The sequence below is a fragment of the Phyllostomus hastatus genome, unplaced genomic scaffold, assembly GCF_019186645.2.
Source record: "Phyllostomus hastatus isolate PE091 unplaced genomic scaffold, TTU_PhHast_1.1 phas_contig_198, whole genome shotgun sequence".
Classification (NCBI taxonomy): Eukaryota; Metazoa; Chordata; class Mammalia; order Chiroptera; family Phyllostomidae; genus Phyllostomus; species Phyllostomus hastatus.
In genome coordinates, this window is record NW_025333715.1 from 6,527,041 (window position 1) to 6,539,571 (window position 12,531).

The 12,531-nt window shown below is 54.6% G+C and overlaps 1 protein-coding gene across 1 annotated transcript; it reads right to left on the reverse strand.

Moving 5' to 3' along the window:
- Positions 1-582: 582 nt before the first annotated feature.
- LOC123816082 (DNA dC->dU-editing enzyme APOBEC-3C-like) lies at positions 583-10,411 on the reverse strand. Its single transcript, XM_045834817.1, is given in 5 exon segments — positions 583-809; positions 7,790-7,841; positions 8,070-8,367; positions 8,882-9,032; positions 10,072-10,411. Coding segments are annotated over 5 exon segments (630 nt in total). The 5' UTR covers positions 10,089-10,411; the 3' UTR covers positions 583-697.
- Between the last annotated feature and the right edge of the window lie 2,120 nt (positions 10,412-12,531).

Genomic DNA, 12,531 nt, shown 5'->3' on the forward strand with positions numbered 1-12,531 from the left:
CCTTCCCGTGGGGGGAGAGAGGGCTGCTGCCCCAGTCCCTCTGCTCATCAGGGTTTCACACGTTCGGGAGGGGGGGCCCTCCATGAGTCACAGGGCAGATGCTGTGATTCCGCAGGGGGCCAGGCTCTCAGCTTATGCTCTTTCCATATGAAGGCGCTTTAATTTTTTTAAATGGTTTTCTTTTTTTGTGGATTGATTTTTGAGAGAGAGAAAAAGACAGAGAGAGCAGGGATAAGAAAGCACACATTAGGTGACCCACTCCCTGGTATCACACTCCCTGGTATCTTCCTGGGGGGCCCTGACTGGGTCAACCCTGCTTATTGATGCTAGTATGGTTAGAGAGTTTTACGTATAGATCATGCACTCTCTGAGTCATGTGTCAGGAAGGTACTTTGTGGTCAGGCCCCAGGAGACGTGGCCACGCCCACCCTGAGGTGGGGTTCTGGGCGCTGAGCACAAGACGGGACTCCACCCGGCGCTTCCTTCACCCAGCTGAGTCGGTGGACAACAAAATGCGTTCTAGAGGACCTTAATGTTCATTAAAGGAAGCGACACAAAGAAGGTTCCAATATTGTTTCATCGTTGCCGTCACACACACATTTATTGCTTCAGCGCACTGCGGGAAAAGGAAACAGAACAGAGGCCCATGCGGTCACAGTCAGGAATGGCAGAACCCCCGGTCCCGGCGGACAGAGCACTAAATAGAACTGCTGAGATCAGCGGTGATGTCAGGCCTCTGGCTCCATTTCCCTGCAGGCGCCGCGGCTCTGTCCTCCTGTGTGGGCTTCGTTCCACTCCAGCTCCTTCCCCTGAGGTGCAGAAATGGTTACAGCAGGCCCAGGCCCCAGGGTTCTCCCCGTCTTCTCCCCCAACCATCCAGAGAACCGAGAGCTGCGGTGTCCAAGATTTCCCGGCAAAACTCCCGGGATACATGCTGATTGGACGAGCTTGGTCACATGGCACATCTGAGCCAATCACAGAGTGGCTGGGGTAGAACCCATGGATCCGCCCACTCCTACCTTACTGGCACAAGGTCTGCCCAGCAGGAACAGGAAGGCTAGACAGAAGGTAGATCTCACTGACATCAAACTATTCGTAACATGTAGAATAGCACCTTCTAATTTTAAATCATTGATGAACTCAGCCTTTTTTGGGGGGGGGTACAAATTGGTGATCTGTGTTGTGAAAACTCTGAGGAATTGTGCTTAGAGGATGCTTAAAGATCTTATACCTAATGAGTATTCTTTGCAAATCCATGTGCTTCTAGTTGCAAATGCTCACGCAGTTATTACAAATTCACACCCCTAACAAAACTCTCCTTCACCGGTCCCCCCAGAGGGAATGGATCAGCCAGTGGCATGGAGAGAGCTGGAGTATAGGGCCAGACGATCCTGAACTCTGTGCTGACCAGGCACCAGCCCCACCCCCATATTAGTGTCCCTTGCGGACGGACCTCCCCAGGGCAGCGCCTCTGTGTGCCTCATCCTCTCTCTTTCTGCTTCTGCTTCTTTAGTTCTTCCTTCCATTTCCCCCTCAATCTGGTTTTTCTGTTTATACAAGGACTGTCATGCCTGCCCCAAAATGGGCCCCTCACCCCAGGTCTCCCTGACCTTCCATGTCCACCAGCTAAAGCTAACTGAGAAAACCACAGCATCTGAACTCAACAAAATGAACCTGCACCTTGGCTTGGGCTTCAAAGAAGTAATTTCAAAATCCAGAAGAGATGATCTGATTGGTGCATCTTGCATCAGGTTCCACGCCTGGACCAGTTAGCTGTGGAAGCCTGAGGGCCCACCAGTGTGGGAGAGGAGAGAAGGTGGCAGCAAAGGAGACACTGACTCAATACGTCACTCAAGGTGGGTCTACAAATCCTTTGGAACATTGTGACACCTGCTATAAGAGTACCATGCAGGGTCAGTTTATAAAAGCAACACAGCCTATGCAGCCCAGTGAGTGGAAGGCAGCACTGAAGCAGACCAACTGGCAGCAGAATAAGCCCCTGGCAGACAGAAAAACTTTATTTCCCGGTGTCAGGAGGAGAGAGCTGGCCTGCCCCAGACCCAGAGCTGCCTGCACATCTGGATCTCACTGGAGTCTGTTTGGCTGCCGAGCAGATTCATCCAGGAGTTAGAGAAAAAGACATGGCGGTAGCTCAGACCACGCCTCATGCCTCATCACCTGGGCTGTATCTGGCCCCCTGCCAGAGCTGTTGTGCCTATATTGGGGACCCTAATGACTTCTCTGTCATTGGAAGTTACTCGTTGCTTTGCTCTCCAAAGCTGGAATGTGTATGAGCCACTGGGGTAGCAGAGAGACATGAGTCCTGCTGAGGATTGGACCCATCTTCCTCCTCTCTCAAACCAGAGACCTAAGTCCTTGGCTCCAATCACTGATTGGCAGGAGATTCCATCCCTAATCAGCTTCTCCTTCTCTCCAACCTTTGAACATGTCTCCCGACCATGAGCAACATGCTTGTGTGGACTGCAAGACCATTTGGCCCTTATTGGACTGTGAATCTCTGCCACATAAGAAGAAATTAGTCAGAGGTGGTGGGGAAATATGGCCTTTGGGGGTCCTCAGGAGCTGAGTCTGAGCCCTAGACTCACCACATAAGAGCAGTGGGATCCCACTCAGGGGGCTTGCCTCTATGCACCTGGTGGTTGACTGGGAAATTTGTGATAACTCTCCCACAAAAAGTAAATTTGAAAACCTAGAATCAAATGGCTGACATAGTTGAATCTCTGATGTTTGCCCCTTTGCCTTCCTTCATGGCAGAGATGAAAGCAAACTTTATTCCAAGTACTGAATTCAGGCTCTTTCTCTCACACCCAACGTGTTACCAAGTCAACCAGCACTTATTACAGCTACTGTATACACTGGCAAGGAATTCAGAGTCCTGTATCTCCATGCTCATCTATAAACTTACTCTCAGTGGAAAATGGTGGGATCATGAGCTTCCCAACTTCCCAGAGGACTAGGTGACTGTACAACTTTGTAAAAAATGACAAGAAGAAAAGGTCCTGTTTTGTTCTCTTGGAAGTGTCTCAGCAGCAGGGTTTTCCAAAGAACTCAGTATGTCTTCCCCTCTTCTCTCTGACTCTCATCTCCTGGCTCACTTTGTTCCCAGGTCCTGGGAGGGGATCCACAGGAGTCACCAAAGCCCCACGTGGAAAATGGAGTAGCACTGGAGATGGGCAGCCAAGGTTCAGCACCACGGACAGCACCAGTCGGCCCTGTCTGGTCCTCCTGGCCCTGGCAGGTGAGACCTTTGGATACTAGCCCTTGGCCTTACTGCCCTTGTACACGAGTGCTGCGTCTGAGGGAAGAGCCTCCCTGCCTCTCATTGGCTTGCTTCCTGCTGCTTGACTAACTGGACCACAGCTCCTGCTCTGACCTGTTAGGACCCTCCCCTCAGGGCTGCAATCCAACAATTCCCCAGGAACTCTTTCCATTTGGACCCGTGCTTGACAAAGGGGACATTCAATGGTCTATTTCTGGGGCAAGCAGATACAAAGGGGCTGGGCATTTGTGAATTTTCAGGAGATCAAGTTTTAAGCCAAGTCACAGTGCTTTTCTACTTTAAGCTGCCTACTCAAGTCAATGGCAAGTGTGCCCAGCAAGGGTAGAAAAGAGCTGAGCCCAGAGTATGGCTGACCCTTTCTTGCTGGCCTACCTGTGGCACCTGGAAGGGTTGACCCCTCCATCTGCAAGACTCCACTCTTAGTGTGATGCCTCTCATAGGGAAACTCCTTGACTGACTGCCCTTCCTCTCCTACCCCCTCACTGAAGGCCTTGACAACAAATCTGGACCACTCTGCTTGCTCTGTTCCTCTGTCTTCCTTTCCTTCTGTCTCAAGTCTCAGGATTCAGCTCCTTGTCTTTGCCTCCAAACTCTGTTCCACCTATCTGAAACCTCAGACTTCAGTTCCTTAGGCTAGCAATGTGGAATCACCTTTGATTTTTCTCTCCCACTTTCCCTATGAAAATCACTAATGAAACTTCTTATCGTGGTATTAGAACATCTCTAAATCAGTTAGTCATCCAATATTTTCTTAACTAAAATATATGTAGAGTGAAGAACAGGGTTTTATTTTTGCATGTAACTACAACTGCCATATCATTATGTATAGTTATATTTCACCCATTTCTTTTTTGTCCGTATTTTTGTTTTCATTTTGTCTACTAAAGCATAAGTAAAGACAAAACATACAAGCAAACACACCCCACCTACTTATATTGTTTTCTTTAAATGTTCTTCCCAAGCATTAAGTGAGTTTTTTTTTCAGTTCTCTTTTGTCTTTTCACCCATCCCCACACCCTCCCCTCTGACAACTGTCAGTTTGTTCTCTGGGGAGAGACCACAAAGCTTGTTGACCAGAGGCCATGCCAACCTCACTCTGATGAGTAATCAGATGGTCGCAGCCCAAGGTAACAGCAGAACAGGAACCACACAAGCTACCACTGTGAAACCTGGCAAATGAAAAGGGCGGGTGATGGGGGGTGAGGCAAAGACAGGAAACAAAACCAGAGTTTCCTCTCAACATGAGTCTGCAAGCCCAAATTTCTGAAACCTACAAAGAAATCTAATTTGAGAAAGGAAGTTGATGCACACTCCCACCAGCTGTGTCTGTGGTGTTGTGGATGCGATGAACAAATTCACATGGACTGTAGAAGTCCTGTGGAGAAAAGGGGATAGCAAGGCCACTCTCTGAGTGACAGATCCCTCTGACCCTTGCCAGGACAATCTTTTATTGCTTTTCTGGGAGCATTCCCTCAAGGAAGGTCTTCATTCATCCTTCTCAGGCACTAATGATTAAACAACTGGTAACATCCAGAGAACTATGGGGGCTTCTTCTGAGTCAGGGTCACTTAGCAAAAAGGCCATAAATCTTAGGGAAACAAACTCATTTCATGTTTGGACCTTTATCAGAAAATTGAGGACAATCTTAGCAAAGCAGGTTTCACAGGATTTTAGGCATTGTTTCTTAGGCCCGATGGGGGAACTACCCATTCCTGCTCAGGGTGCACCACCCTCCAGCATTGTTTCAGGCTTAAGTCAGGTGGGGGGTGTAAGGCAGCCAAGAGATTAGGAGACTTCTTGCAGACAGAATGAGGACTCAGGCTATGTCAAAGCTGAAAGGTTATGGTCCATTGCCCCCTTCTCCTATAGCCACCCAAGTCCTTCCCTGAGGGCCCCTTTGTGACTGTGCCTGTCTTAGGTTGTCCCTCCTTTGAGGAATCTGACTCATCATTGGCTCACCAGTCATTTGTCCTGGGCCAAGCAGGGCAAAATAAAGTGGGGCAGAGTTGGTCCTTCTACAAGGAAGTAAGCTTTGTCTCCTTAGTGACTTATGGTCCCAAGGTCTGTAAGTCAGCCTTAGCCATGGGGTGTTAAAGCTTCTGAAACCAGGCAGGGCATTCCCAACAGGAAATCAAGAGATTCAACACATGAAGCCACTCCAGATTAAATAATCTGACAGAACAATGTGACAGTGACTTGAAGCAGCTCATTGGAAGTCGTCACAGATCTGAACACCTGCACTGACTCCAGGAAGACAGCCTTCCTCCTGGGATTCCTCAGAGGTGGGGTGACAGACAGAGCCCACCCTGAACCTCTGGCACAGGGTGTGAGCTGCTGCCTTTCTCCACCTGCTGGATCCCTGCCCCTGACCGTGTTTCAGGTGTCAGACCTGCGTCCCAACTGGCTGGTCGGGGAACATAACAGAGGAATCCCTGCAGCCAGAAGGAGAAAGATCAAGGTGAATGATTAGAACACATGCCTACTTCCTCCCGGCAGCCTGCCCAGAATCCCAGCATATTGAGGCAGCAGATAGTCAGAAATGAGGAAACTCTGGAGGTGCCCCAGGGCTAAGATGAAGGACATCAATGCAGGACAGAGACAGTGTTCTAAGCCCCATTGTTCTCTCTTTCCAGAAAAGTGCTGAATCATGGTGACTCATGAATGCACCTGTGTAGATGTTGCATGACCCTGCGTCATTATAATAGCGTTATAACAAATAAACGCTGTGTGACCCCCTTCTCCAGTGGCCAATCAAGGAAATTCATGGGAGACCAAATTCGAAGTAGCTTTAAAGTAATACAACTCCTTGTACATGCCCAGCAAAAGCCCGCCAAAACTACCCAGGAAATATCTGCCCTATAAGAATGGAGCTCGGACTTCTGGCCAAGATGGAGGCATAGGTAGACACACTGTGCCTCCTTGCACAACCAAAATAAGGTCAGCAATAATTTAGAAACAAGATAACAACTAGATCTGACCGAAGATTGAACTGTATGGAAGTCATACAACCAAGGAGTTAAAATAGACACATTCATTCAGACTGGTAGGAGGGGCAGAGTCGGGCAGCTGGATGGAGAGGGGTTGGTACAAAAAGTGGTGGCACCGGACGCATAATAGATCCTGGGTGCGTAAGGCACCCAGGCACTCCCAAGCACACAGGCAGCTGGAAGACCCAGAGAGGCAGTAACTGTGAAGGGAGACACTGGACGCAAGGTTCCTGGCTGTACATGACACATTCTCGCGCAGATAAAGGAGGTGAAATTGGGCCGTGAGACAGACCTTGGGAAATAGAACCTTGGGACACTGATAACACCTGTGGATGTTGAGGCACAGGGAGAGACTACCAGCCTCACAGGAGAGTGTGCTGGAGAGACCCAGAGGGTCCTAGAATGTGCACAAGCCCACCCACACTGGGATTAGTATCAGAAAGGCCCTGTTAGCTTGAGGGAAGTGGTGGAAGGGACTGAAATCCGACAGAGAGAGTAACAAGAGCAATTGTTCCCTCTCTGACGCTGCCCTGCCAACACCTCCACCTTGGACGTCCAGCCTCCAGACTGTGGGGGGCAAAACTCCAGTTGAGCCACCCAGGCTGGGCAGCAGTGACGGAACCACCTCCCAAAAAGCAGGTGTGTGTGCCCCCCGTGCGAGGAGCCAGAACACCGAGACACCGGAGCTGCGGTCACTGAGGCTTTATTGGATTCGGCCGAAGGGAGAGAAGAGGAGGGCCAGACCTCTCCCAGTTCTCTTCTCCGACAACCGGAAATTCAGCCTTTTTATGCCGCTGGGAGAGGGGGAGGGCGGCTTCGGAGACCTGGAGAGAAGCCTGTGTTCCCTCCAGCTCAGACCAGGCCTCTTCCCATCAGACCTGGGGCCGCAGCTGGGCTGGGCAGGGACACGGTCTTCCTTCTGCAACAGGCTCGGGAAGCCCCCTGGGACCCTGAGGTCATCCCCTGCTTGACAGGGAGACAGCACCTTCTAACCACACTTCTGACCACCTTCCCAAGTCTAAGGACTTGAGCAGGAAGAGCTGTCACCCCGGGGGCGCCGGCCTGACTGACAACACAACCCCTGGACTGCAGCTGCCCCAGAGGCAGGGGCACTCAGGTGGCCCGGGGCCGGGCCTCAGGGCCCCTGAAGGAGGCCTGGCAGTCGAGTGCCGTGGCTCTCTGCTTGTCACACTGCTGCACTTGGTGCCCATTGTGTGCAGTTAATGACAGGGTTTGGTTAGTGTGGTGACATGGGAGGGCCCAGTTAAGGGGTGGGACTCCATCCTTTTGGGGACAGGGAGGCCGGGAGGGGTAAAGGGCAAATGGGTGTGGGGGGCACCTTAGGGATCAGAGAGGCAGAGAGAACAGAGCTCAGGTGCAGGTGGTGGAGGGAGGGGGAGCGGGAGGAACAGAAGGGGGAGGGGCTGAGGGAACACACCAGACGATTTCATGAAGCTTCTCAACCAAATCATAATAATTTCGATGGATACCCTTCCAATACCTGAAGGACATTCCGCCGTTGTCCACAAAGTTGTCCCAACAGTATTCAAAATCTGAGGCAAAAAGGGGAGACAGCAGTCAGGTCAGGCCAGGGAGCCTCTCTGTCCTGACCCTGCCCCGGCCTCGCCCCTCAGGGCCTGGTCTCCTCCCTGTAAGACGCCATCACTCCTGCCTCAGATTCCCACGTTCCCCTTCCACTCGCTCTCCCTGGGGAATTCTAGGTGCCCCCGAGCCTCGTCCGATCCCTGGGACAGCCCTGCCCCCACGCCCTCTGCTCTCACCCTCGGGAGACATCATGGCCACCTGGACCCCCTCCTGGTCCAGCAGTCTAAGCCCCTCCTGCCGGTCCTGGTCATCACGCTTGTATAGGCGGGAGGCGGAGATGCTCAGGCTGACGTTCTCGTGCTCCCCCAGGAAGCTGACCACCTCCTCTGCACACTCCAAGCAGGGGCTCCAGGACACGTACCAGGCGACACGGTAGTGCGCATGAGGGGACCGATACTTGTCATTGAACCAAGAGAGGAAACGCTGTTCTGCGTGGAGAGGCTCCGCCAGATAGATGTGTTGAAGGTGGGAGGGCTGGTGGGTGGAGGGACAGGGCACAAGGGGGTCAGGGGTTGGCTGCAGGCTGGGGGGCGTGCTGTGCCTCTGCTGAGGCTGCGTCCTCCTCCAGGGAGACCTGGGCCCAGCCTCAGAGCAGGCAGGGGGCTGGCAGGGGGCAGGGGTGGGTTCTGCCCTGGGGGTCACACCTGCTGGGTCTGGAGGAGTCAAGGGTATGGCTGGGGAGGACCCAGCCAGCAGAGCACCTCCTGGGGCCCCCTAAGCAGCTGGGGCTCAGCAGGCCTGACTCTCTAAGGTGCCCTTCCCTCCAAGACCGCAGAGGCCCTGGGTGAGGGGCAGACTGACGGGCAGCAGATGCTCTAAAAGCAGCCCCGTGGGGCAGGCCAATGGCACAGTGCATCGGGATTCAGGGGGTCAAGTGGGGACATAAAGGCCTAAAACTGAGGACAATGGTGTAGGGAGGAGGCTCTGGCATTTTACTTGTTTACTTTCCACATGGGTGCCTTAGATGACCGAATTGTGGGTCCTGTACCTGGTTTTCAAAGACCCCTCTGGCCAAGGGGATAGTTCAGTGGTTTCCTCACACTTCGTAGCAGATGCAGCAGCCATTTCGACCTTTCGGGGCAAGCTCGTTTGTGAAGTGAAAGTCGAAATAGTCTGTATATAACTTCTGCATCGGGTTCCTGGGGACGTGAGAGACGACAGAAATCACACAGTGTCCCCTGGGCTTTCTGCCATCCGGTTTCTCCTGAGAGGGGCCCATGACCCCTGGGTGTGGAGCCCCCCTCCCCCTTCCACCCAGGATGTCCTGCCTCCTCCCAGCCAGGACCACAGGCAGAGGAAGAGGAGGGGCCTGCAGGGACAGCAGGGACCGTGTCCTCTCCTGCAGGACGCCGGTTCTGCTGCTGCCAACAGCACACATCTACCCCTGCCTCAGACTCCTGGCCACTCATCCCCAACCCACTGGGACAAAAGAATAATAAAACCTCCTCCACCCCCCAAAAATAGCCTCTAATATTGAGGTTCAAGTCACACCTCACTTTTCACTTATACAGGCTTATTTTTTAAAATACCAGGCTAACACCTGAAATTTCAGGCTCACACTACTGTTCTAAGAGCTCCATGTATGTGAACTCCTGTCCTCCCCAAATCTAGGGGTGTCACCCCATTGTACAGAGAAGGAAGCAGGGCACAACAAGTAGTGGCTGGTGGAGTGCAGGGCAGGGGAGTGACAGAGCAGGCCCCCTGCCCGGGCAGAGCCCTGTCCAGCTCCAGCAGGACGGAAAGGGCAGTGTGTGCCCTGGGGGGTGTGAACCGCCCATTGCTACCCAGATGTGCTCGGAGAACCTTTCTCCTGACCGTGGGCGGCCCTGTTCTCCGCTCCCGATGCTGGTTGCTACGCTTACACATGCTAAGGATGTGGCCGTGTCTGGGAACAGAGTGGCTCACACCTGTGCTCACAGTTGGGCTGTCCAGGGGAGCTCAGGAACCTTCTGGCCCTGGGAGCTGCTGTCACAGGGTGTGTGTGGTGGAGCCATTCAGCAGCAGGAGTGGGGGCATCCCCAGATCAGGGCACAGACCCCTGATGCAGAGGGAGCTGAGGGAAGAAGCCCAGGGGGAGGAGAAGCCAGGCTGGCGTTGGGGTGCATGAGGCTGAGGACAGGCCCCGCAGGGACCACCATGTAGGAAGGGGCCACAGGGGGACAGAGTGGGCAGCGGTACCTGGGCCAAGGCTCCATGACGTCATCTTCCTGCTGGGCTGTTTCTCTGCTGGTATCTGCCCCCAGCGCTGGCTCTGCCTTTCTGCTCAGAGGGCTCCTGCTTCAGGAAAGTTCCTCGTCTGCGATCTCCCAGCCTTGTCAGCTGAGGCCCCACCTCCCCCTGCATGGGCTGCAGGGTGGGAGGGCCCTGGGCTGGGGGCCCCCTGTGGTTCTGACCCACCTTCCCCGCCTCCTGTGGCCTGCCTCCTGGCACAGCTCCTCCCCTGCTGGGCACAGGCCCCTCTGGGCAGCAGGACCAGCAAAGGGAAAGGGAAAGTGAGGATGACAAATAGGGGGTGGGACAGGCCCTGCTGGAGGGAGCAGGACAGAGGCCCTGCTCCCCTGGGAGGGGCACTCTGAAGCCCCGCCCCAGCCCCAGTCCACACCCAGTTTTCACCCCTCGCAGCCTGTTGAAGGGTGCAGGTGAAGAGAAGGCTGGACCTGGGTCAGGGACGGATGTGCCTGGAGTTCCTGGTTCTGGGCGAGACATCTGGGAAGTCCCCTCGGCCTTCCCCTGGGGGGACAGAGGGCTGCTGCCCCAGTCCCTCGGCTCATCAGGGTTTCCCATGTTCCAGGGATGGGGGGGCCTCCCTCAGTCATGGGGCAGATGCTCTGCTTCTGGGTGTGGCCAGGCTTATGCTCTTTCCATATAAAGCCATTTTAATGTTTTAAAATGGTTTTCTTTTTTAATGACTAATTTTTTGAGAGAGAGAAGACACAGAGAGGGCCAGGATAAGACAGCACAGATGGGTTGTCCCGCTGGTTCAAACACGCCCTGGCATCTTCCTGGGGTCCCTGACTGGGCTCAACCCCGCGACCTTGGTGAATGAGGAAGACTCTCTGACCAGCTGAGCTACCTACCCTCTCAGGGGTGAATGTTTTCATATTTAACGTTTTGAAACATGGTTGTTTTTTCATGCATATATGATGACATAGCCATAAAATGTTTAGTTTGCTTGGATTGCCTATACGAAAACGTTTCATGAGTTTTCTCCCTGTGATTTTGTCCTCCTGGTGTGCAGGGCCCCAAACTGGTGCATGTGGGACCGTGTGTCTGCGTGGGGGCTGCCTGTGAGCTCTGTCTCCTGCCCCCTGGGCGCCTTTGTCCGTGCCGGGCTGCTGCCGCGCGGCCCTGCTGTGTCTGTGGGGCAGGTACCGGAATCCCGATGCAGACCCACCGCGTGTTCTCATCCTCTGAGGCCGCACTGGCCCGACGCAGATCCACGGGAGTTTAGGGACAAGCGTTTGCACGCTGCAGGAGGAGGCGCCCTGTTGCCAGTGTGTAGGTCAGCTGCAGCGGCACAGACCTCCGTGTGCCCCTGGGACTCCCTGTCCAGGAACATGGCCTGTCGCTCCTCGTCTGCTGGCCTCCTTCTGCGTCCGCACGGTGTCCCCGTCAGGGGGAGGGAGCCGGGAAGGAAAGGCAGGGGAGGCAGGGGTGAGGACCAAGAGGAGGAAAGGGAGCGTGGGGCGGGAAGGAACGGGGCACAGCAGGAAGGGACCCCACTCTGGGCCCGTGGAGGCAAGCAAAGGGCTGGGGACAGCACAGAGTGGGGGAGACGAGAGGGAGCAGTGGGGGGTGTGGATCCGACTCCACCTCTTCCACTTGCAGCCCTGGGAGAAGGGACAGGGCTTTGCCTCGGAGCACCGGGCTCTGAGCATCACTCCCTGTCCCGAGGGTGGTGCGGTCTGCACAGGCTTGGGCATGACGGGGCTTGGCTCAGATGGGGACACCAGGGGAGGCGGCCTCACAAGGCAGGGGCCAGCTAGGAGACCCGGGAGGGGAGCCCCTCGCAGTCCATCCCCCTCACCTGGGCCTGGCGCCATCCCCTCTGGGACAGGCAGTCTCCCTGGCACAGCGGCAGCAGGGGCAGGGGGAGCACCCAGGGTCAGAGCAGGAGCCTGCAGAGGGGAGGAGAGGAGTCCCCATCAGGGAGGCCAGGAGGAGGGGGTCAGGAGCAGGACTGGCCCTGTCCTGGGTCCCAGGCATGGCCACCTGCTGAGGCCTCCAGGGCTGCCTGTTACCACCACCCTCTGTCACCACGGCCCTCTGTCAACACTCCCTCCCAGCACAGGGCTGCCCATGGGGGAGCACAGCCTGCTGGAGGACTGAGGGACTGACTGCACATGGGAGGGTTATTTGTAAATGAGACTTCCCATCCCTGTCATAACAACCTCACCCTTAGCGGAGGACTAACTGTCTCAGACACTGTCCTAATGCACGACATTCAACTGCCAGCACTGCCCCCAAGGTCAGTCACTGTCACTCCCCATATGTTACAGGTGGGAACCCAGGAGCTGGTCCTGTTCCCTCCCCAGTGCCTACAAGGTCTCCCAGGAAAGAGCCCTGGGCCCTCTCATCATTTCATGGGCTGTGCTTCATGGGCTGTCAGCCACCCTTCATGGTGGGTCCCTGCCGTTG